This window comes from Akebia trifoliata, chromosome 3 (genome assembly GCF_017979445.1).
Source record: "Akebia trifoliata isolate Shusen 1 chromosome 3, ASM1797944v1, whole genome shotgun sequence".
Lineage (NCBI taxonomy): Eukaryota > Viridiplantae > Streptophyta > Magnoliopsida > Ranunculales > Lardizabalaceae > Akebia > Akebia trifoliata.
In genome coordinates this window covers 14,554,738-14,579,427 of record NC_141377.1, presented here as the reverse complement: position 1 = coordinate 14,579,427, position 24,690 = coordinate 14,554,738, and the positions used below count along the sequence as shown (strand labels likewise).

Below are 24,690 nucleotides of genomic sequence, written 5' to 3'. Positions count from 1 at the left end.
TTCTCTATACACCTTTGCCACTCTTTCAACCATCGCCCTCTTCTCATCTAATGCCTCTAGTTCTGCAAGCCGCCTTCTCGCATATTCCTGTGTATACTTCACTGGCTAAGGCAATTCTTGCTGATTGTATCACAATCTCAATGGGTAAGATTGCTTCAGCTCTAAGCACGAGGTTGCCAATTTCAAAAACTCTCAGCTGTACAGAATTATCGTAAGAGCGCAAGATTCTTTCTCTGTACGCCTTTTCCACCCTTTCAGCCATCACCCTCTTCTCATCTAATGCCTCTAGTTCTGCAAGTCACCTTCTCGCATATTCCTTTGTATCCACTTCACTGGCTATAAAAGCAGCGGGCAAGGCTTAAAGTGAGAGCTGCCCGATCTTGAAGCTTTAGTTGGAGGACGATAATCTGCTTCACTTGGTTTGTTGTCGGTAAGAGATCTCTAATTCAACATATGTCAGAGTGGGAAGGTACGAGCTGAATAGAGTGCACTAGTCCATTAATTCTAGCGACAGCTTTTCTTTATAGTGTAGGAAGGACCTTGAGAAGGCTTTGGCCTTACCTTAGAGTTCTAATTCAAAGGCTCGATCGAGCTCAATTAAATTAATTCAAATTTCAATCCCGAAAGTCTTTGATTTTATTTTAAGGCGCTCTACTTCTATCTTATCTGGAATTTTTATTGTCAGTATACAACCCGTTACCAGAATGCTCCCAACAACGGGAAAGAGAGCTGGTGTCATTGGGGAAGCCTTCGTTTAAGTTGCAGGTTTGATTCGTTCCTTGTGAGCGTTAGTGAGTGGGGAATTGTAAGCTTTGAGCTTCAACAGGTTATACTTTAACATTAGCTTAGCAAACAAAGGGCGACCAGAAAAAAAAAGGCTTTCCTTCCTTTTTCCCTTTGACATATATCCCAAGTACTTCTAAATAGAACTAGTGCCAAAGGATGCCTGTAGGAGAGTCCGAATGTCCCCCCCGAGGGGGTTAGGGGGGTAACGGTCCATACGAGCTACTGAGCTCTAAGTTAGGAGTGTATTTAGCTATGAGCTGTGTCTCGAGTTCGTAGTCTAGCTTGTAGCTACGAGTTGAGCTCTTCTTTTGGTAAATCCTCAAATCATTTAGGTGTTTCGGAACGTCACATCCAGAATATCCTCCGCATCATCCTTAGGGTAGAACGTCCGAAGACCATCTATTTCTTCTTGAAAAAAATATTTTGGACGTCACTTCTCGAGCTCACTTCTCAAGCGCAACCCACAGTTGATCCCTTTGACAGGCAAAGCCCTACCTAAAGCAAGGTATCCACTATTGTTTGCTTGTTGAAGAACACCTTACGGAATACATTCAAATATTTGTAGCTTCTTATGCCGATCAACAGTTGGTCGGTCAGACTCACGACCGTATGAGCCCTTTGTTTCCTCCCCTTCCTTTCGGTAGTCCGGGGAGGCGGGACTCTATGGCCGTGAGCAGATCTAAAAAGCAAGTTCATGTTTGCTTTCATTTTCCTATGTATATACTACGGTTTTGCTTAGTCATGCTGTGGGTGCCCCTCCCCACATCACGACACGCTCACATTGAAGCTCTCTTAAGGGCATAAACTCAAGTTCATGTTGCTTACTTTCACTTTTGATCTCAATGTCAATTAACCGATTTTTATGATACTAATGATCGAACACTGCAGTTCCTTTCATTTGAGTACTTGAAACACCACCAAACCTCTGTTTCGGATAGGTTTGGAAGGCTTATGTCGGGTCTGTCTCTTGTCCAGTATCCATTCTGAGTGGAGACAAGGGTTTCAGGAAAATTATGAGATGCGTTCTCGAACTAAACACTTTTCAAAACGCAAAGGCACTCGGTACAAGAAGGCGATCATTGACAGTAAGCAATCGATGGTGCGATGAAGGCCTACTGTCGCCTCAATGCCTATTAGGGTCCCAAAAAAGGGAAGTCCTCTTCCATGCTATACTGCGACGGTGGCTCCATACGGGAAGGAATCAGGTATGGGAGGGATATTTGGGTTTATCTTCAGGCTCCTACGGCCTAAATGAAGGATTCTTCAAAGTCCCTCCCATGCCCCCCCCCCCCCCCCCGGAGGTGAACTAGAGCTGGAAGACGGCCCTCGCCCCTTCGGGGGGGGGGGGGGCTTTCTGCATACTCAGGTAATAGGATTACCTGATAAGGCAATTCTTGTTGATAGTATCTCAATCTCAATGGGTAAGATTGCTTCAACTCCATATACTAAGGAAAAGGGGGGAGCCTTTGTTGCGATTTGAAGCGAGGTTTTGCACACCTAAAGGGCCACGGAGCTGTTCATGCAATTTTGATGGGTGGTCATGTACTTTTCGACTAAGAATCTTCAATACTGTCTTGTACATAGCTTCAGCTTGACCATTGCCTTTAGGATAGTAAGGTGTGGATTTGATGTGTGCTACCCATAGTTTTCCAGCAGGACTTTCACATAACGATTCACAAATGGCGTAACATTGTAAAATATAATCTTCTTCGACAGTCAAATCTGCATATAATGTGCTCTTTGATAAAATTCGCCACAATTGGACCCATCGCTGCTTTCAGGGGTATTGCCTCTCCATTTATTGAAGAACTCTATAGTGATGATAATCAAGGACCAATCAAGTCTAACCCCAACAATAAAAGGGCCATGGTGTTTCAATACAATGCAACAAAGTCCCTGGTAAATGTATCAAGTTCCCGTACACTTGACACTATGAATACTTTTGAGCAAAGCTTAGGTGTCGACTTCCATTGACGACCAATAATATCTTGCTTCCAAAACTTTTCTAAACAGTCAATGTCCCTCTTGATGTTCATCAGCGTGCATTTCCTCCATCACGTGTTACTAGGGGTGCACATGGTTCGGATTGGTTCGGATTTTGGCAAAATTGGAACCGAACCAAACATGATCGGTTCTACAACTTTGGAACCGAACCAATCCAATTACCCTATAGAACCGAACCAATCCAATCCAATCTTGGTTCGGATTGGTTCGGATCGGTTCTCGGTTCTCATACTTAATATTTTCAAAAGAAGAAGAAGAATTTGTAGAGATTTACTCACCATTGGAGTTGCAGACGAAGCTAAAAGATGGAAAAATCAGTCTGGGGGAGACGAATAGATGTTCTCTATTTGGCGGGAGTGTTATTTAATATTTATGGTTCTTCTTCTAATTATAAATTCGAAATTATCAAAATCTATATTCGAAATTACCAAAATTTATGTGATTTGCCCATGGAATTCGAAATTACCAAAATCATTCTTATACAATGATCCGACCGAAACTCTTCGTTTTCGAAACGAACGAGAATGACGGCAACAAGAGAGAGAGAGAGAGTTACCTCTGTGTTTTCCGACGAGGTGAGGTAAGCGAGGGAGACGACCGAGACTTGAACAGACGGCGGCGAGGTTTCTGTGTTTTCCGACGAGGTGAGCGAAAGAGACGACCGAGAATGGACAGACAACGGCGAGGTTTCAAGAGAGAGAGTGAGTGAGAGAGAGAGAGAGAGAGACCTCTCTGTTTTCCGACGAGTTGAGCGAGGGAGACGACGGCGGCTAGGTTTTGCGATTTCAGACTTTCCCCCAACTTCGATTCGAAGGAGAAGAGAGAAATAAAGAAAAGAATTTTTTTTTTAAATCGTTATATATATAATTATATATATATATATATTGGTTCGGATTTCGGATTGGTTCGGTTTATTATATTCTTAATCCGGAACCGAACCAAACTAACCGGATTTTTTTTTCTCGATCCGTACCCGAACCGTGGGTGTGTTTAATCCGAACCAATCCAATCCAAAAGCTTCGGATTGGTTCGGTTCTCGGATTTATCCAATCCAATGTGCACCCCTACGCGTTACGCCTCTACATTTGACTGGCACTATAGTAGCTTACCATTAAAACTTTGCATGTAAAACACCTCTTGAATTAGTGTAAATCGTCACGCATTTCTTTTTAACCGGGCCACCTTGCTATGATCTATTAGCAAGTAGCCATTTCTAAGGTGCTTGATTAACTCACTTCACCAATCCTTGTTTTCTACCATCAGAATCTCTACGGCAATGCCTAACACTTTGTGCAAAGTTTTTGGACGACATGCTTGATAAACCCTATCTAGCCATAAATAGTCTCTTCATTGGATACGCCTATACAGAGGGACATCTACGGTTTGACCACAAAGTTGTTTATGCAATTCCCCACAACTCGGCGGGTCCCAAAAACCTTACCAAGGCCCCATCTGGTCGTCGGTGATAAAAGATGTCTTGGTATATTATGAAGGGCGTAAGTTGGCATATCGTTAATTTTCGTTTTACAGATCGTATCATAAATGCCTGCCGCCTTCAATCTGTTACGGCAGAGACGTTGGACATTGTTTCTTTAACTCACTCGACCCATGAATCAGAGGGTGAAATGTGGCTATCAAATTTGATGTGGGAAGCACGACCCCTCTTGTGATAGGAAAATAGAATGTGCCATCAAGATCAACGTAATTTTCACCGTCGCCTTCATGCAACAAAAAGGTCCATTCATGATCTTGGGGGGACAAAGCAAAGTCAACATTGGTAGTCTCTAAGACGAAATTGTCATCCGCAGAAGGTAAATCTCTCGCCTTCTTGGCACTTATTTTCTGTTTTTTCTGGTAACTCGCCTTCAATAGTTGAAGCATTTTCCATCTTCCCTCCATGACTGAAATCAACATTCAAGTGCAAAGAAATGAAAAGATTATGAGGAAAGAGAAGAATAAAACAAGAGAATTCGAGGTTGTCGACATTGCTAATGTTAATAGATAACATTAATAGGTTATCATGATGTTGCCACAACCGAAGGAACAAAACCTCTTCACAATTTTAGAATAACACACATATGGGAATGATAAGAAACGGTTAAAGGTCAATATATCAACGGAAGACATGTGTAATGGTTGTCATTGCGACTAACAAATCAAGAGTTGGACTAATACTAAGGTGCCACTTTGACCTATCAGCTGATGGTGTCAACATGGATTAGGGTTTACTTATGCCAGTTGGCGGAATGTAATAGGCTAAAGATCCATATAAAGAGGGAAAGAGTAGGATCTTTTGAGGGACCTTATCCAATTTTGAATCACCAACATTTCGGGGGACTAAATGTTAAATTGACAGATACTCCATCGCCTTCTGTTGTAGATGACCCATCAAAATGTAGGGTCCATTGTTTGATTCTTTTTGCGTCAGTCTTGGCATCCGCTATTGCTTCCGGCAGGTAATCAAAAGGGGCGAGCTCTAATTACATTTGATCTGCCTCTAGGAATGCTGCTAGGAGACTAGTCAATGCTTGGCCTTTCACCGCTCTTGGGGACACACAAATAATGTCAAATTCTACTAGCATCAAGGCCCATTTTGCAATTTTCCCAGTGAGAGTTGGTTTCGTGTAAATAACGGATTGGATCTGCCCCTACTACAACTTGAACCTTATTGGTTAGTAGATAATGTCTCAGTTTTAGTGAAGCTTGAACCAAGGCAAGACAAGTTTTTTCCACTTTCTGATATCTGAGTTCTACAACTCGAAGAATTCGACCACGTAGTATACTAGGTGCTCGAGATTGTTTGCATCTTCTTGACTCAGTAAGCACCAATTACTTCTTCTGTGAAAGCCAAGTAACATGTGTAAGGTTGTCCAATTGGAGGCGTCTGGATTGGGGAGTGCACTTTAGTCTCTTCAAAGGCAGGTTGATGGGCCAACGACCATTCAAACTTCGTATTCTTTCATAGTAATGCAACTAATGGTGTCGTGGACTGCACCATTCAGGGTATAAAACGCTTGATATAAGATATCTTTCCCAAAAAGCGCTTAATTTCTCTAATTGTCTTAGGGGCTAGCATAGATTTGATGGCTTCCACTCGAGAGGCTTCGACATTGATCCCTCTCTGCTGAATTACGGACCTCAAGAAATTTCCTGTCAAGACGCCGAATGAGCATTTTAATGGGTTCATACGCAATTTATATTGGCAACATCTTTCAAAAATGCAGCGTAATGCTGCCCAAGGATTTGCTCGTCTTTTACTTTTCACCACTAAATCGTCCTCGTAGTTCTCGACCAGATGGTGTAGCATGTCCTTGAATATGGTGTCCATCGCTCTTTGATAAGTAGTGCTTGCATTTTTTAGTCCGAAAGACATCACCACATAATAATTTCCTGACGGCGTTTGGAATGCGATCTTCTCAGCAACCTCTGGTGTCATTCTGATTTGGTTATAGCCAATGTACCCATCCATGAAAGAGAAAAGCTCGTGCCCAACTGCTGCATCTATGAGCATATCAATATTTGGTAACGAATATTCATCTTTTGGGCAAACCTGATTAAGATTTCAAAAATTCACGCTGCATCGTATTTGCCCATTCTTCTTCTTCAATGGCACAACATTAGCCAGCCACTGAGGGTGTTGAATATGTTTGATAAATCCTGTCGTTAGTAACCATAGAACTTCTTCGATTTGGATTCGAAATTGTGCCTAAATTTTCGCGATGGTTGTTTGACAAGCCTAGCAATGAGTGCAATATTCAGACGATGGACAACCAAGTTGCCATGTAGTCCAGGCATTTTGCTATAAGTCCAAGTGAAAATATCCCTAAACTCCCTCAACAAGTCGATGATCATCTTCTTTTCTTCATTATTTAAATTTTTGCCAATGAGAATTGGGCGTTCTTGGTCACAATCTCCCTAATTAATGGTTTCTAGTTCATTCATGACTATTTCCATCGAAGACTACTTCGTCCTCGACATGATTCACATTGCCCATTTTGCCGTAGGGAATATTCAGATTCCCTCCTGAACACCGTCAAAGACGTTATGTTGTTCTGTCGTCCAATAACACAATTTTTGTAACTGTTGCGCCCAACCTACCTTAAACAAAAGTCGATAGTTGGCACTTATGACTTGCGCTTGCAAAAGTTCTCCATTCAAGCAACGGGGTAGCTTACATTCCTGCCTCTTCTTACAAAAAGTCCACGTCATAAAATATGGTCTCGATTAGGCGCATTTCTTCTGGGGCAAAGGGCGTTTCAAATGCCTTGATTGTGAACCCCCCCCCCCCCCCCAACTTGTTCCTTAACACATTGATGGTATGTGGAACTTACTGCTCAATGTTGGTGTAACCATGATCTGCCCAATAAAACATGATATGACGCTTTAGCTTCTAAAACGTGAAAGCGTGTAGGCGCTCTCGTTGCTCCAACCCGGAAGTCAATGTCCACATATCATGTTGTGGCATGACCGTTGAAACCTTGTACCTTTGTGGTTGCCCGTATTATTTTGCTTCTTAATATGCCCACAAAGTCGAGAGTCGACATTGGTATTAAGTTGAGTGACGCCCTTATATCTATAAATGCACAGTGCAACTCTTGCCCATTGAACATTGTTGTCAAATACAAAGGCTTGGTGTGTTCCACAATTTTTTGACAAGTCATCCTTATCAAAATTAATTGTCATTAGCAATTGACGGTTATCTAAGCAGGCAGCAACAACAACGATTTGGTATGTCATCTCTTCTCCATGAACTATGACAGCAAGAGCCAGTACCGCTTGATAGCATTTTCCTTCTGAGAATTTGAATCCATCAAACATCTTCTTTACCAGTTTTGTTTCACAAAGTTTTTTTGCAATAGTCGTGCAATCTCTTCCTCTTCTGGTATGTCATTGGGGTCGTGAGTGAACATCATTATTGCTGCCTTTAGTGTTTTATGTTCATTTTCCTTGTCGTCTAACTTTTCGAACAGTAGTTATTCTACGTTCGCTATCTTCTTAGCAAAGATACGCTTGAGGGCATTGCACTTGCTAGTAGGATGTCCAACCATTCGATAAAAATGATAGAAACATGGATGTTGCTCCTCTCAAGACGACAACTCTCTCCTCGAGGTTGGTAGGCATATGGCATGGTCATTAGTCCATGTTTCTAAAAGCTTTTCAACATTTTCCAAACTACAAGGAAAGTCAGGTGATTCATCAGGAACAACGTTCAAACGTCCACAATCTCAGCCCCATGATTTTTCAGGTTTTTTACGCTAGTGGTTGTCCGATAATGCGAAGGCGTGCTGATTTTCTTTTCCTGGTAGGCACTCCACTCTCCAACTAAGCCATCTATCTTGCCAAATGCTAACGGAATCGTTACTATGCTCTTCTTTGCAGCATTGTGCAATTTAGTGAATGTGGATATTTGTAAATTCTCAAGATGCACTCTGTACATGGTGGTCATCCCGACAATGCATGTATCCACGAAGCAAATTTCAGCCATGGCTTCCTGACAGCTCATGATTGAATGCCAGAACCTTCCCCCTGACGTAATCTCCCTAAATCAGACATTGTCACTTGCTCCTCAACAACAAAGAATTTCCCATGGTAAAGTTTAACCATGTGTTGCACAATTGTACTGACCCAACTAGAAGACTGTTGTACAAAATATAGGCACACCCAATCAATGATTTTGAAAATTCTCGCTGACAGAGGTCGTGGTTGGTCTCATGTTCCTCCATAACTTCCACGAATCATGCCACATGTTCTTGGGCGTTGCCTCGCCCATTGTAGGTAGGGAATAACAGCGTAACGTACCCCTTAATGCATGGTTTCTACTGAATATCTCCAGGGTACGATGGACATAGCTCATAGAAACATTCTGGATTGTCTTTGGTTAGCAACCTCAACAGATCTCCTATCGTAACAAACCGCTCTAATGAAGCAAACGAAGCCACTTGTCTTATAACCAGGCGATCTCCTTGAGTGCCAAGAGATGGATCAGTGGGCTGTGCTTCTGCTACTGTTGATGTCAGTCCCTTGTGAGGTCTAGCCACCTCGAGAGTCAGAGGAGCTAGCCTTATCGTTTGTAATGCCAATAGAATGTCCCGATTGGTTTGTGCAAAACCTCGTAGTATTTTTTTCATCGTTTTGATTAAGTATGCCGTTTACGGACTGATTTGTTCTAAAACACAGACAGGTTCGTCTTGTTGATTTTTTCTGATGGCTCTCGAACGACTTTGTGTTACTCTCATGTTTTACGAGTGTTCGATCCCCAGCGGAGTCGCCAAAATGTTGGTGACTCAAAATTGGATAAAGTCTCTCAAAAGGTAATACTCTTTCCCTCTTTATAAAGAACTTTAGCCTATTACATTCAGCCAACTGGCATATGTAAAACCTAATCCAAGTTGATGCCATCAGCTGATAAGTCCAAGTGGCACCTTAGTATTGGTCCAGCTCTTGTTTTGTTAGTTGCCATGATAGCATTTCCACACAATCTACTGATATGTTAACCTTTAACCGTTTCTCATCGTGCCCATATGTGTTAGTTATCCTTTTTGTCTTATTCTCAATGGCTTGAAACCACTATTGTAACAACTTCACGTGATTTGGGATGAAATCTTGGCGCTCAAGCTTTCACCATCTCATTGTGCCACGTCGTGATCTCTTATGTTCATTCTTCCCATCAATAATCAGTCTCGTAATGATTGGATGCCTTTGACTAGTCAACTAAAATCCATCCACTAACAGGGCGTCATGTGGCTTTCGATCAATTGAAAGTGGGTCAACTCTTTTCGGGTCTCCTACACTAAGCTTTCGGGTTATTTTTAGATTGAGATGTCAGTATGTGAAACCAATCTTCTTAGGTCTTTATTTCGCACACATCACTCTAATTCACGAACTGTCAATTGTGTTGAAGTATTCTTTAGACAAACTCTTCAAGAAGGTCTATTGGTAACACCACTTTCCGAGCATACGAGCCCCCACCACCATATAAGCTTGTCTTGAACCCTTCAAGCCAAGCCAGGGTTATTGTCGTACCGAGCACGTTAATTGACCATAAGACGTGGGTAACTCTTAGGTGTATAAGATCCACCACAATGTGTATGGAGTCCTTAAAGAGAGGACTAGGCTTTTGGGGCATTGTCATGAAGGAACATCATAATACAAGGAAAATCATATTAGGCCTTTACTTTACACACAACTTCGATTCACAAACTGCAAATAAGATGGATTTTTCTTTAAACAAACTTTCGGAAAGGTCCACTGATGACATGCTTCTCCAACCTTGCGGGCCTCACATTAAATTAAAACCATGTGACCCTCACCACTAAATGTACACATCTTGATCCCTTCAAGCAAAGCCTAGTAACATGGTTGTATTGAGCACGTTAAACTAACTATGACACATGGGCTACTGTGCTTGTTTAGGATCCATGACAACGTTTGGCCTAGTAGTCAAGTCCATAATGCAACCGCCTGTGACTGTACCATTTAAGTGGGATCATGTTTGTTCTAAGGCTTTTCTTGTTTTGTTTCGTTCGTCTTTTTTTGCTTTGTTCTTTGTTTCTCTTTTTTTGTCAAAAAGTCTATCAACCTCCTTTTCCTTCCCTAATATAATTCTATACTTCATAAAAAAAAAAAATTTTAAAAAGAGTAAAAAAAAATTTATATCAAGAAGGCTAACAAGTAAATAATACAATTAACGACTAGTATACAACAAAACTATATTTTTATAATACACAAATGAAGCATAAACAGTTTTACAATAGTACTCCCCAAGGTTTATGCTAGAGTTCTTATTTATTGTCATGTGCGCCCAATACTTAAGCCCACACAACCAACCACATGTTTTTAATATAAAAGAGAGGCCGGCCTTATTGGGAGTGACCGACTCATTCTCTTCTCTATTGTCCTCCTTCTCTCCTTAACCCTAATCTTCTAATAGTTTAAAATCTTAAGGCAATGTTTCGCTCAAGAGAAAATTGAAATGCTCTCAATCGAAACATTCTAAGATATTCCGAAACTTCAATATTTCAAGGTCAAACCGTTTCAGCCAAATCCAGAATATGCGGCCAAAACGTTTTGAAGAGGCATGAAATATTGAAACATGACACTCCCTACATAAGTTTAAAAATAAAATACTTGAACAATACATGGGCAATCTCCTCTCTTTCAGTAAAAATGCAATCTATCTGAAAGGTGCATGTTGTGTGAGTTTAGGATTACATGCGGATCTCCACAGAGAAGCATTATAAAGAAATTGAAAAACAACTCAAACTACAAATGGATACTTATTAATTACCTTGAAAAGAGCAAAGCCTATTATCGAATAGAAAGAGAAATGAATGTGTTCTGGTATATAAATATTAAATAAAGGCAACAAAAGCTTACTTGTTGCCAAGAAGAAAACGACCACTGCTTAGTGTGATTTTATCCCTGAACCCCAGTTCTTTGTACCTCTGATCCCTTTCCTGATTCAAAATAAAATTTTGGCAAGTCCATAATCTCCAACTAAAACATGTAATAAGCATATATAGATAACATAAATCAAAAGACAAAACAATCCAGCAGCACAAATCAACTGAACAAAGCTCATCTACTTTGACAGATCTGACAGATCATAGGAGAGTATGATAATGCTTTTTCTCTGTTCTTTAAATTATAAGATTTCATTAACAGAGGAAACATCATTTGACAATTGTATCCTTGATCATTATCCTCAAACCCCAAGATGTATCAGTATATCTAACTTGTAAAAAAATTCAAATAGAAAGAAAAATGAATGAAAGTAGGAATACCCTTTTCGAGAATGCTGCAAAAGGGTTTATGTCATCCTCGTACATCTTTTTGTACTTGGACTCAACATCTGAGCTGAAGCCACTTTCAACATCTTCTGAATGCTGAAAAAGATCACATAATAGGAAATATAGTTTGGAGAAGAAACTAAATGCAAAAAAGGCCGGATAATGATAAGATTGCAACAAGGAACCTTCTTTGATCCTCCTCTAGAGACTAGTTTTTCCAGATTGTAATCTTGGACATAACGAATCTTTCCATAAAGTTTCACATTGTCTGCTTTTGTTTTTTCGAGTTCTACAGTTAGCACCCGTATCTTATCCTTCAACTGCCTCATTTCCTGGCACATGTGGAGAAATTAGAGAATGATGCAGAAAAAAAACACTTATCTTTATGATATTCCGCAGCATAGGTGAAATAGTATACCTCTTCTGTTTCTCTTAAACGTGTACGGAACCGATCTCGCTGATTGCAAATCACCCTAAGCATTGAGCTCTGATCTTGCTCAGATGAAAGATGTTTCTGATCTGCATTCTGATTAAAAAGACGAGATTATGCATGAAACGAGATGACGGCATAGGGGAGGAAGAAAAGCTTCTGAATCTAAAGAAAATACAAAACTATGAATATTTATTTATCAAAATAAATTATACTTAAACATAGAATAATATGCAAAAAAAGGCAGGCATTGACATGCCAAACAACACCACCGAAGGTGGTGTTCCAGCTCAAAGACTAGCTTCCATTATGACCCTCTCCAGAATCTCCACATCCTCTCACCAGGGATAGAATGTCGTGATACTATGACAATCAGCTTAACCTTAAAATCAACTTATTTTAATATCTTTATCGCTTGGCTGAACACTTTGCATTACAAACAAGACATATTTTCACTTTTACTATTTTATTTCTTAGTTATAGTGAAGTTGTGAAACTTGACTCTTTGACTACCACTTACCATCTCTTGCCTCATCTAATGCCCTAAAGCTGTGAGGTAGTAGTCACAATATTCGTTATCACTAGAAACTACAGAACACACCCCAAAAGCTGCACTTTGTCTGGAAATTGTACTCCAATAGATAGTGCAACAAAAAACGGTAAGGACGTTCATTTTCAACAACACTTATTGTTTTGACTGATAGAATGAGGCAAGTGGTGCACAAGGTGGTTGGTCACAATCAATCAGCATTCATAAAAGGGAGGAAGATAGTAGACAACATGGTATTAGCCCAGGAGTTCATTTGGAACTACCAAAGGAATAGCATGAGCCCCAGGTGTTAAATAAAGGTGGACCTCAGAAATGCCTATGAGCTGCGTTACGACTCTATCTTGGGCCCAGAAGCTAGAGTGGAAGCCATCATAAGGAATGATGGGTGGAAAGCTCCTGGAAGATACTCCATACAATAGGTGCTTCAGAACCTGGGAGACACTCCTATACACCCACCATGGTAAAGAAGACAGAGTGGTCTGTAAGGCAAAAGCTGACAGAAGATTCTCCATCAAGACAACAGTAACTTCCTTATATCCCCCAAGCATTGAGATCAGGTTGACATCCTTTGTCTGGACAAAAGGAGAATTCCCAGACGTAGTTTTATCACATGGCTTGCATTGAAAGGGGAGTTGAAGACCCTTACGAATCTCAGATATTGGATGGTGATTATGTCCCCCTAGTTCCTCAAGATCTGTAACTCAGCCAAAGATCTATGACTCGAGTCCAAATTCCAGATCCAAAGGGGTGAAAACAGTTGACAATGAATCAAACAAACAAAAAATTGAAAAACATAGAATCACACTAAACACTACAACATACAACAATTTCTATACAAACCAATACTTAGAAATTTCACAAACGGTTTCTTGATTTGAAAACTTGATTTAAAATTCTAAAACATTTCAGTTTTCTAGAAAAATAAATACCAACATCAAGATCTTGAAAAATTGGTCCCAAAACTAATAATCAAATTTCATAAAATCTAGTTTGAGTGATTTTGCTGTAAAAATCATATCTAATAATTAAAATATATATTTTTAAACGAGATCTTTTTGTTTAGTTAATTTACTTCCACCATAATTCCCAAGAAATTAAAAACTACCATACCTTGTACGAAGATAATTTAGGATATATAAGCTTGAAGCCGAAATTTTATCATGACTGCAAGTGCAGTCAAGTAACAGATCCGAAGGTCTCCACAATAGTTTGTGAATCATTGGACTCTAGAGAATTAGTTATGAATTTTTTAATATGTCCGATCCAAAATTATTTGAAGCATAGCAACCACCAACAAAAACAAAAATAAAATCTGAATGAGTCCCAATTTGGTCCAACATCTTCATACCATTTCAACTTAATAGGTAAATAATTCAAATAAAAATAAAAATAAAAAATTAGATAAAAAAATCTAAAATGACATAAGTAGAGATCCCAATTCAACAAGGTCTGAAAAAATAACTACTACCTACAAGCAATCCTAATATTAAAATATATATATATATATATACACAAAAGCAATTAATACCGTTCTTCAATTAATCCAACGATATGTAATTTTAAGTATTAATTAAAGATCTAACAATAATAATTCAATTTGAAGGAACGTCATGCTTGAACATCACTTGGAAACTCCTTTGTTCTTGACAAAAAATTATGCCGACATTGTCGGTGTGAAAAAAAAATCTTTAAGGTTTCCATTAACTGAACATGCTTCAAGTCAACAATACATCATGGATATATATATATATATCATGAGAAATATTCAACAAATAGCAAGTAAATTAAATCTCAAATTTTTAGGTAAATATAATATTCATATCGCCACCAAATCCTGTTCCAAGATTCTTCCTAGAGGGCTTTCGAATCTTTCACCCAAAGGCATGCACCCTAATTGCTAATTTAGGTCCTTTCCCAAGGGAAATGCAACCCTTTATAAAAAAAAATCCACATATAACCATATTATAATTAATCACTAATAACACAAATATCACAAGAAAGCATTCCATTTCTCAAACAATTCCCGTAAAATCAACCTACCTGTTAAATAAGTCTGTAGGGTTATCTTAGTCTTTTCACTTCTTTAGTTATCTTATGTAATACTTATATAGCCTAATTAGGGCTAATCAATCTAATAACTTTCCTCTCCATTGCTTTTAACTTGGCATCAGAGCCTAGGCTCCATCGTCCCCTCCTTCTCTCCCATCCCTTCCTTCTTGCTACAACCTCATAGTCCTCTTCCTCCTTAAACCTATCGTCAACAACTCTCGACTTCAATAACTAGATCACCCCTACGGGGGTTGTTTGCTCCACACCCTAATCACATCATATGATAGGGCCTTGAGATCTTCTTGAAGCCTTATGACAGCAGTATAGACACCCCTAATCATATCAGTTGGCTGTTAGTGGGCTGCGGCAACTGCAGTTGGGTGTTTAGTGGGCTACGGCAACAGCAGATGCTGTTTATTGGGTTGCAGCAACAGCAGTTGGCTGTTTAGTGGGTTGCGGCAACAGCAGGTGCATGTCTGGTGGGCTGCGGCAGCAGCAGTTGGCTGGTTATTGAGCTACGGCAACAGCAGATGTTGTTTATTGGGTTGCAGCAATAGCAGTTGATTGGTTCTTGGGCTGCGGCAACAGCAGGTGCTGTTTAGGAGGCTGCAGCAACGATAGTTGCTAGTTTTTTGTGGCTGTCAGGCCATCGTTAGTGGGTGTACAACAACAGCAAGTTGCTGTTTGGGAGGCTGCAGCAACAACAGTTGCTAGTTTTTTTGTGGCTGTCAGGCCATCGTTAGTGGGGTACAACAACAGCAAGTTGCTGTTTGGGAAGTTCTGGGGCACATAACAACACCTAAACCCCTAGTTGAGGCCTACGACAATGGCAGAACCACTCCTTGGTGTCCTACCATTGATTTGATGATTGTTCGAGTCACATACAACAGTGTTTAATCATCTTCCACGCCTCTTACGATCGTGTATTGCCACCTTTAGGGTGTTGCGATCAGTTTCTTTTTCAAACTAAAGCACATCTAATCTTTGATGGCTTCCGAGACGTCTTCTTCCTCAATCACTGGTAATAGTAATGGATCGGGTGGTCTTCCCTCTAACTCAACCGATTTTCCAGGTATTCAGATCACTACCGTAAAATTAGATGGTCCTAATTATCTCCTTTGGGCAAGATCAGTTGAAATGTTCATTGGTGGAAAAGGGAAAATCGGTTACCTCACTGGGACAGACAAACAACCTGCACAGACTGACAGTTCTTACTCCCATTGGTTTGCTAATGATTCTATGGTCCGTTCTTGGTTAATTACTTCTATGCAACCACACATTGCGGCTGGTTTTATGTTTTCCTCGACAACAAAACAGATATGAGATTCCGCAAAGATATTTACTCACAACGTCAAAACAATGTCAGGATCTTCAATTTGGAGCGTGAGATTTCTCGTCTTTCCCAAGGAGACTCTTCAGTTACCACTTATATCTCACAGCTACGTGCTCGGTGGGAAGAGCTGACTTTCTATTCCTCATCCTATGCTTGGAAGGACCATCTTGATGAGACATTATATTCGTCAATTCTGGATAAGAATCGGGTTTTTCAGTTTCTCGCGGGTCTCCGGGATGAATTTGAGTATGCGCGAGTTCATTTATTGGGTATGGATCATTTTCCGTCGCTACAGACTGCTTATTCATATGTCTTAGTGGATGAGAGTCGTCGCGCAGCTGTCCTACTTCATTCTTCAGAGGATCATTCTGCTATGCTTACTCGCCTATCTTCTACACAACCCCCCAGTGGGTCTATGCCTACCCGTCAACGACATAAGTGTGATCATTGTGGAAAGTTGGGTCATGTGAAAGCTCGATGTTATGCACTTCATGGTCATCCTAATCAGCAACGTAAACAGTCTCAACAATCTTCAGCTCATATAGTTTCTCAGTCGACTACTGATTCAGCACCTCTTTCAGTTACTACATCCTCATCAGACTCGGTATCTCTATCCCAAGCCGAGCTTGACAAGTTCAAAAAATTCTTCAATCAGATAGAAACTTCATCTCAGCCGGTTTCTACCTTTGTTCACTCAGGTACCTTTGCATCTGCACACAGTGTTTCCACCACTTCCTCACCATGGATCATTGATTCTGGTGCCTTAGATAACATGACCGGTATGTCCTCCCTATTTCAAACCTATAGTGTTTGCTCTGGTCATCGCAAGGTTCGCCTGTGGTTCTTTGTCTTCCATAGCTGGTCAAGGTCTTTTACCTGTTACATCCTCTTTATCTTTAACTAACACACTGCATGTTCCTCAACTTACTACTAACCTGGTGTCCGTTAGTAGTCTTACCAAAAATTTGAACTGCAGTGTAACCTTTTATTCTTTTCATTGTGTCTTTCAGGATCTGGAATTGAAGAGGACGATTGGCACTGGATGTGAAGTGAATGGATTGTATCTCCTGGATGTTCCCAGTTCCCCTAGCACCCATTCTGCTCTTCAGCTTAGTAGTATTAGTAGTTAATCTAATAAGGCTCTTGTAATGCATTGGCATTTACGCTTAGGCAATATTTCTTTTGGATATTTGAAACACATGTTCCCTAATTTATTTAATAATAACAATGTGCTTGATTTTTCTTGTGAAACTTGTCAATTAGCTAACATGTGCGTTCTTCTTATCCTATTAGTATGAATCCTACTACACCTGCTATGTTTGACTTAATTCATTCTGATGTGTGGGGTCCTTCCCCCGTCACATCCACTCTTGGTTTTCGCTATTTTGTCTTGTTTATGGGATCTTTAAGCAATTTCTTGCTATGGTTCAAATCCAATTTGGTCGTACCATCAAGACCTTCCGTTCTGATCATGGTACTGAGTACACCTATAGTGAAGTCTTGAAACTTTGTTTAGAGTCTGGCATTGAGCATCAAATGTCCAATGTTAAGACCCCTCAGCAGAACGGCCGATCAGAAAGAAAAAATCGCCATATTCTAGAGTTAGCCCGTGCCATTTCGATTGGCATGAACGTGCCCCAATCCTATTGGGCTGATGCATTCTTACTGCTGTTTACCTTATTAATCAGACCCCCTCCAGTGTTCTTCAGTTTGTCACACCCCTCTCTAAGCTCTCTCCAGATCGTCCCGTGTTTCCACTTCCTCCGCGTGTTTTTGGTGTGTCTGTTTTGTTCAAATTCTTGACCAAAATCGTTCTAAACTTGACCCTAAGGCCGTCAAATGTATCTTTCTAGGTTATTCCTCTACCCAGAAAAGACACTGTTGTTACCATCCTCCTTCTCGACGACATTTCATTTCTCGAGATGTTTCTTTTTTTTAGCATACTCCTTACTATAATGGGTCCGTTGGCATTCAATTTGAGTGGTTTCCTCTAGATTCACCTGATGATCATTTTCCTTATTTATTTCCCCTTCCCATGCCTGTTCCTCCCTCTCCACCCCCCGTCAGTTCGTCCTCTCCTCCATTGCAGGTTTACTCTCGACGTCCACGTGATACTACCATCAATTCTATGTCCGACTAGCTCGCCTCCTCACCTCCAGCTCCACCTCCGTCTGTTCCCTGTGATGATCGTCCTATTGCCACTCGTAAGGGTAAGCGCACTTGTACTTATCCCATTTCAAATTATATATATGACTCTGCACTATCACCCTCCTATCAGAGTTTTCTTGCTTCTGTTTCCGCTGTTTCTCTTCCTACTACTGTTGCAGATGTTATTGCTCATCCTGAGTGGCGCGCAGCTATGATTGATGAGTTGACTGCTCTTGAAAAGACTCAAACTTGGGAAATTGTGCCTCTTCCGTCTGGAAGGAAAGCTGTGGGTTGTCGCTGGGTATTCACGCTTAAGCATAATCCGGATGGTTCCATTGCTCGTTATAAGGCCCGTCTGGTGGCCAAAAGTTATGCTCAGACTTATGGGATTAATTATCAGGAAACTTTTGCTCCGGTTGCCAAGATGACTACCATTCGCGTTCTCCTTTCTGTTGCTGTTATCCGAGGATGGCCTCTTTTTCAGTTAGATGTCAAAAATGTTTTTCTCAATGGTGATCTTCAGGAAGAAGTCTATATGGTCCAACCTCCTGGGTTTCTTCCTTCTGCTTCTCCTGCACATGTTTGTCGTCTTCGCCGGTCTCTTTATGGTCTGAAGCAGTCTCCTCGTGCTTGGTCTGAGCGCTTCACTAAGGCCATGCATCAGTTTGGTTTCCATCAGAGTTCTGCTGATCACACCTTGTTCTTGCGTCACTCCCGAGGCAAAACTGTTACTCTGATTGTGTATGTGGATGATATTGTTCTTACTGGAAATGATGCCGATAGCCTTACCGAGGTCAAAACTTACTTAGGACGTCAATTTGAGATTAAGGACCTTGGACATCTTCGCTATTTTCTGGGTATTGAGGTTGCCCGGTCCCAGTCTGGTATATTTATTTCTCAGCGTAAGTATGTTCTTGACTTACTCAGTGCCTCTGGTCAGCTTGGATCTCGTCCAGCTGATACTCCTATTGAGCAAAATCACAGGTTGGCTGATTCTGAAGGGGAGTGTGTGTCAGATATTGGCTAATATCAGAGTCTTGTGGGGAAATTGATCTACTTGTCTATGACTCGCCCTGACATTGCCTATGCTGTTAGTGTTGTAAGTCAGTTTATGCACTCGCCTCAAACATCTCATCTTGCTGTTGTTTATCGTATTCTTAGATACCTTAAGGGATGTCCTAGTCGAGGTATTTTATTCAACAATCATGGTCATCTTCGCATTGAGGCATGGACAGATGCAGATTATACTGGTTGATAGACGGTCTACTTCTGGGTATTGTACTAAAGTTGGTGGTAAATTGGTAACTTGGCGTAGTAAGAAGCAGGATGTGGTTTCTCGGTCGAGTGCTGAGTCAGAATACAGAGCCATGGCACTTGGAGTATGCGAGTTGTTGTGGCTCAAAATCTTACTAGCTGATTTATGTCTTCCTGTGCCGGTCCCCTTCTTACTATATTGCGATAATAAATCAGCTATTAACATAGCTGCAAATCCAGTTCAGCATGACAGAACGAAGCACATAGAAGTTGATCGTCATTTCATTAGAGAAAAGATAGTTTCTGGACAGATTTGTACTCCCTTTGTCCCTACCTCTCAACAACTTGTTGATGTTCTTACTAAAGGTGTTAGTAAAACCTCATTTGAAGATGTCTTGTCTAAGTTGGGCATTGTTGATATCCACGCACCAACTTGAGAGGGAGTGTTAAATAAGTCTGTAGGATTATCTTAGTCTTTTCACTTCTTTAGTTATCTTATGTAATACTTATATAGTAGGGCTAATCAATCTAATAACTTTTCTCTCCATTGCTTTTAACTCTACCTAACTAAACTTTAGTTGTTTCTGGATTGGTAACTATAGATTCTCTTAACTCCTCAATTCTCCAACTAGACTGTCTTTACTCCAAGGATCAGCAAAACAAAATCGAAGGTTTGATAAAGATCATTCAATGGAGGTTTGCAAGAGGTGTAACCAAGAAAAGAAGGAAAGGTTTTAGTAATTATAACAAGTTTTATTTTATTTTATTTATTATAAATGATCCCGTTAGACCTCCAACGACCCCAATTTTCTTGGGTTCTATCCCATGCTATTAGATCATGGAATGACACAAGGCAACAAGCAGATGTGTTGAGTAGGAAATCTTCGAGTCTTATCGCCAATCTAACTCTGAGATCTCGTTAGATGCATGAAACAGTAGAAGGATTTGACTTTCATATCAACAGATAGGACACCCAGGCCTTTATATACCATATCGCAGTACAACCAACCATTTTTCAACAAGTGATTGATGTACAACCAAGAGACCAAGAGCTACTAGAGATTCGAACAAGGATATCATTTGGAGTGGACCTGTCGATTATTTAGTGAAGGCAGAACACCAAGGACCAAGTGGGATTTTACAACACTATCAGTGTCAGAATGGAAATGGGAGCACATCACTATGAATTTTGTGACCGGACTACCAAAGACACAAGCAGGGAAGAATGTTGCTAGGGTGATCTTAGATAGGCTGACCAAGTCAGCTCACTTTCTTGTGATGAAGACTACAGATTCACTAATCACCTTGAGTAAATTGTACATCAGGAAGATTTTGAAATTGCATGGAGTACCATTATCTATCGTATATTATAAGATTTGGGAAGAAAGGGAAGCTAGCTTCTAGGTTCATCGGACCATTTAAAATCCTTTAAAGAGTAGACGATGTGGCTTATAGTGTGGCTATACCGCTGCAACTAGCAAGAGTACATGATATTTTCACGTATCTATGCCACGAAAGATACTAGACCCATCGCACGTTATCCAGTGGGAGGATGTACAAATTCGGGAAAATGCAACCATCGAGAAAAGTAGTGAAATTCATGATTGGAGATCATGTGTTTCATCAAGTAACACCATGCAAGGGTATTATAAGATTTGGGAAGATAGGGAAGCTAGCTCCTAGGTTTATCGGACCATTTAAAACCCTTCAAAGAGTAGAAGATGCAACCACCAAGGTGAGGTTGACACATTTGATACACCAAGGAGCAGGTACTACACACCAAGACCATACATTAAGGTGTTGCAGCAACATCATGGTATAGAGGAGACGACTTAGGAACTATAGTTAGAGATTCATCAAAAATATCCTAAATTGTTCAACTCTAGTACGTCCTAAATTTCGAGGTCAATTTTTTTTTAATGGGGGTAGGTTATAGTACCTAAAAAAATTATTATTTCCGATTTGTTGGTGGTGGCTATGTTTCAAATAATTTTGGATCAAACCTATTAAAAAATTCATAACTAATTCTCTAGAGTCCAATAATTCATGAATTTTTGTGGAGACCTTGATGCATAGTAGAACTCCCAGAAAAAATTTAGACTCAGGAAAAATCGTTAAATATTGTTTCAATTAAATTACTTCTGGTCTATTAGTTTACAGCACCGGCAATGATGATAAAATTTCAACTTCAAGCTTATATATCCTAAATTATTTCATACAAGGTATGGTATTTTTTAATTTCTGGGAATTATGGTAGAAGTAAACTTCCTAAAAAAAATAACTTGTACTAAAAAAGAAAGATTTTAATTATTAGATATGATTATTACAACCAAATGACTCAAACTAGATTTTATGAAACCAAAAATTTGATCATCAGTTTTGGGACCAATTTTTCAAAATCATGGAGTTGGTATTTATTTTTCTAGAAAACTAAAACATTTAAGAATTTTAAATCAAGAAACCGTTTGGGAAATTTCTAAGTATTGGTCTCTATAGAAATTGTTGTATGTTGCAGCGTCTAGTGTGATCCTATGTTTTAAGAATTTTTTTTTTTTTTTAAATTCATTGTCAATTATTTTCAACCCTTTGGACTCGAGTCATAAATCTTGGATCGAGTAACATGAGGAACTGAGGCATGAAAAATTGGTATCAGTTGCCACAGCCTCACCAATACACCACTAGCTGGACGTGAAAGGGCTACGGAGACCAAGGGGTCGAAGTGGAGACATCACTTTGTAGAGTGGAATGGCAGGGAGGAATGTGATTAGTTCCATATCAGACAGGAGAACGTTCGGAACCTGGCCTATAAGGTAAAAACCAGACCATACATGGTACAACACATTTTAAAGTCTTGCAGCTTCGGCTCAAAGCAAACAATATTATACTATTGTGAGCCTAGGGCATTACAAAGTTGTCACAACCTCGCCAATGCACAACTGACTGGACATGTAAAGGAATACGGAAACCGAGAGGTCAAAGTAGAGCCGTCACGTTGCAGGATGGAATGGTAGGGAGGAGTGTGATTAGTCCCACATCAGACAAAAAAATGTTCAAAAACTACGCTATATGGAAAAAAACAAACCCTACATGGTACAACACATTTTAAAGCCACGCGGGCTTCGGCCCAAAGTGGACAATATTGTATTGTTGTGGACTTGGGGCGGTACAAGTTAATAGGGCAAACTGTATGTTCTGCAAATCTCATGATGAAACCATAAGCCATCTTCTTATGGACTGTTCTTATGCAGCAAGCATTTGGAGGAAAATTCTGAACTTCTGCCTAATCAACAAAAGAGTAGGGACCTAGAAGGAAGAAATCAACTGCGTTGTTGAGCACTTCAAGGGCAACAACTTCATTCCATCCATCAAAAGAACAACATTTTGTGCTTCATTTACCATGTATTGAGGCAGAGGTGTTCCAGAATTTATCAAAATGAGTTCCTTCCAGAAAACCATGTCTTCCAAAAAATGCAATAGGATATCTGGTGCAACTTTTCAGGCTGGAAGGAGCTTGTGGAGGACAATACTCCCAACAGAGCATTAATTGAGGCTTGGGGAATGGAGATAACATTCTTCCACACTCCACCTGATGTTCCACAGGAGTCCCTCGTGTTCATCCATCTATAATTACTGTAAGTGGCTAAGACCTGAAGAAGGGTGGTGCATGGTTAATACTGATGGAACCTTCTCGGATTCTAGGAGGGTTTAGAGCTATTCTAAGGGACAGCAGGAGTGAGGCAATTGCTGCAGTGGTAGAGAGTGGGCAGCCAGTGTCTATCCTTTTCCATAAAAGTACAAGCTATTGAGGTGGGGCTTCAGCTAGCAATGCATAAAGGATGCCTAGATATCCAAGTGTAAGCTGATTCAATGTTAGCCATCCAGAATCTCAATGGGAAGTGGGAATGTCCATGGGAAGTCAGGCATGTGATCAACAGAATCAGGAGGCTATCTCAAAGATTGGAAGCTATTGCTTTCACCTATGTATTCAGATATGCATACAATGCTGCAGATTGATTAGCTTTCTCGGGGGTAGGGTAGGGGGGGAGTTAATGTATTTTATACGAATGAGTTTAGCACTACTCTTTGTAATATCCTAAAGAGCAGGATAATAGTGGTAGGGTCTACTTGAGGATGTAACTGGGGTTGTCCCTTGTTTTCTGGTTTGGGTCTTGCCTTAACCCGGATAAACTTAAAAAAATAAAAATAAAAATAAAAAAATACTTATTACTGGTACCAACCGACAGCAGTCAATGCAGAAAAAAGAGTGTGAACATAGATATAAAGTTTGAGACTTGGAGCCAACTGATACTCGTATTGAGAAAATTGATCGTGAAGGCTCAAATTTAAGAATGTTTTACTTGTCTAGAATTTAAAAATGAGTACCCTAAACACATCATTTAGAATCCATCCAAATCATAGAAGATATAAGATTTACAGTTCAAATCAAGAGCAAACTATTTCATTTGCTCCCAAGGATACCCCAGAAGCAGAACCACGGTATAATCGCTGCAGGATTTCAGTAACTGTAGGAATCGTAGATTGTAGCAAAACCACAATAATAACTTAAATGCCATCACTTCATACATTTCAATGACTATATTATCATAGACTATGCACTGTCCAAATAAAATATTAGATTGAGGTAAATAAATATGATATACATCATGAGCCATTAAATTGTTGACACGTAAGCCTGATGTGAGTTTGATTCTTGGTTAAGTTCCAAAATCCATTTGTACATATTAGGAAATGACTAGAAAATTTTCACAATATAGCAATTTTAGTATGACCTAGCATTAAATCGTGGTCATTGTTCATTGTGTGTACCATTGATCACATGTACTACTCACATCAAACCATGAGGGTTTATCTGGCAATCGAGGTTTAAGAACAAAATGAAAAGGGAAGACCAGTCCAATCAGTAAAGGAGGTGTATCATTCTTCCTTTTACGGTCATAGAATTATTATTTTTGGATGTGTATTTGTTCAGATCTGAACGTGGGAGATAATTAGAGTGGGGCTGAGGCTAACCAAAAGGTACTCAAGTTGGTAGCAAGCATCCATAATGGCCATCCAAGTTTGATAATTACAATGATTAAGCAAAATGGGAAAATTTATCGAGAATGGGTAGATGTGCTTTTATCTTTTGGTGGGAATATATTAGCAACTTATGTTATGCTTTCTATATTTATACTCTCTTTGGAAAAGTTTAAGATCTCGTTACAAGCAATGTTTCGGTCAGAAGGAAAACCAAAATGGTCTTACTGAAACATTCTGAGGCAATCCGATTCTTTCCTCAAACATTCAATTTTTGGGGCCAATGTTTCATTTCGGTCTCAGATGAAAC

General features: G+C 39.9%; 1 protein-coding gene across 1 annotated transcript in view; it reads right to left on the bottom strand.

Moving 5' to 3' along the window:
• LOC147406042 (protein CASP) overlaps positions 1-24,690 on the bottom strand; it is a 54,426-nt gene that overhangs the window by 4,947 nt on the left and 24,789 nt on the right. Inside the window, exons 14-17 of the mRNA XM_086433961.1 lie at positions 11,998-12,105; positions 11,765-11,911; positions 11,574-11,675; positions 11,167-11,246 (exon numbers count right to left, since the gene is read on the bottom strand). Coding sequence (XP_086290087.1) covers positions 11,167-11,246; positions 11,574-11,675; positions 11,765-11,911; positions 11,998-12,105 — 437 coding nt within the window. The remainder of the gene's footprint in view (positions 1-11,166; positions 11,247-11,573; positions 11,676-11,764; positions 11,912-11,997; positions 12,106-24,690) is intronic.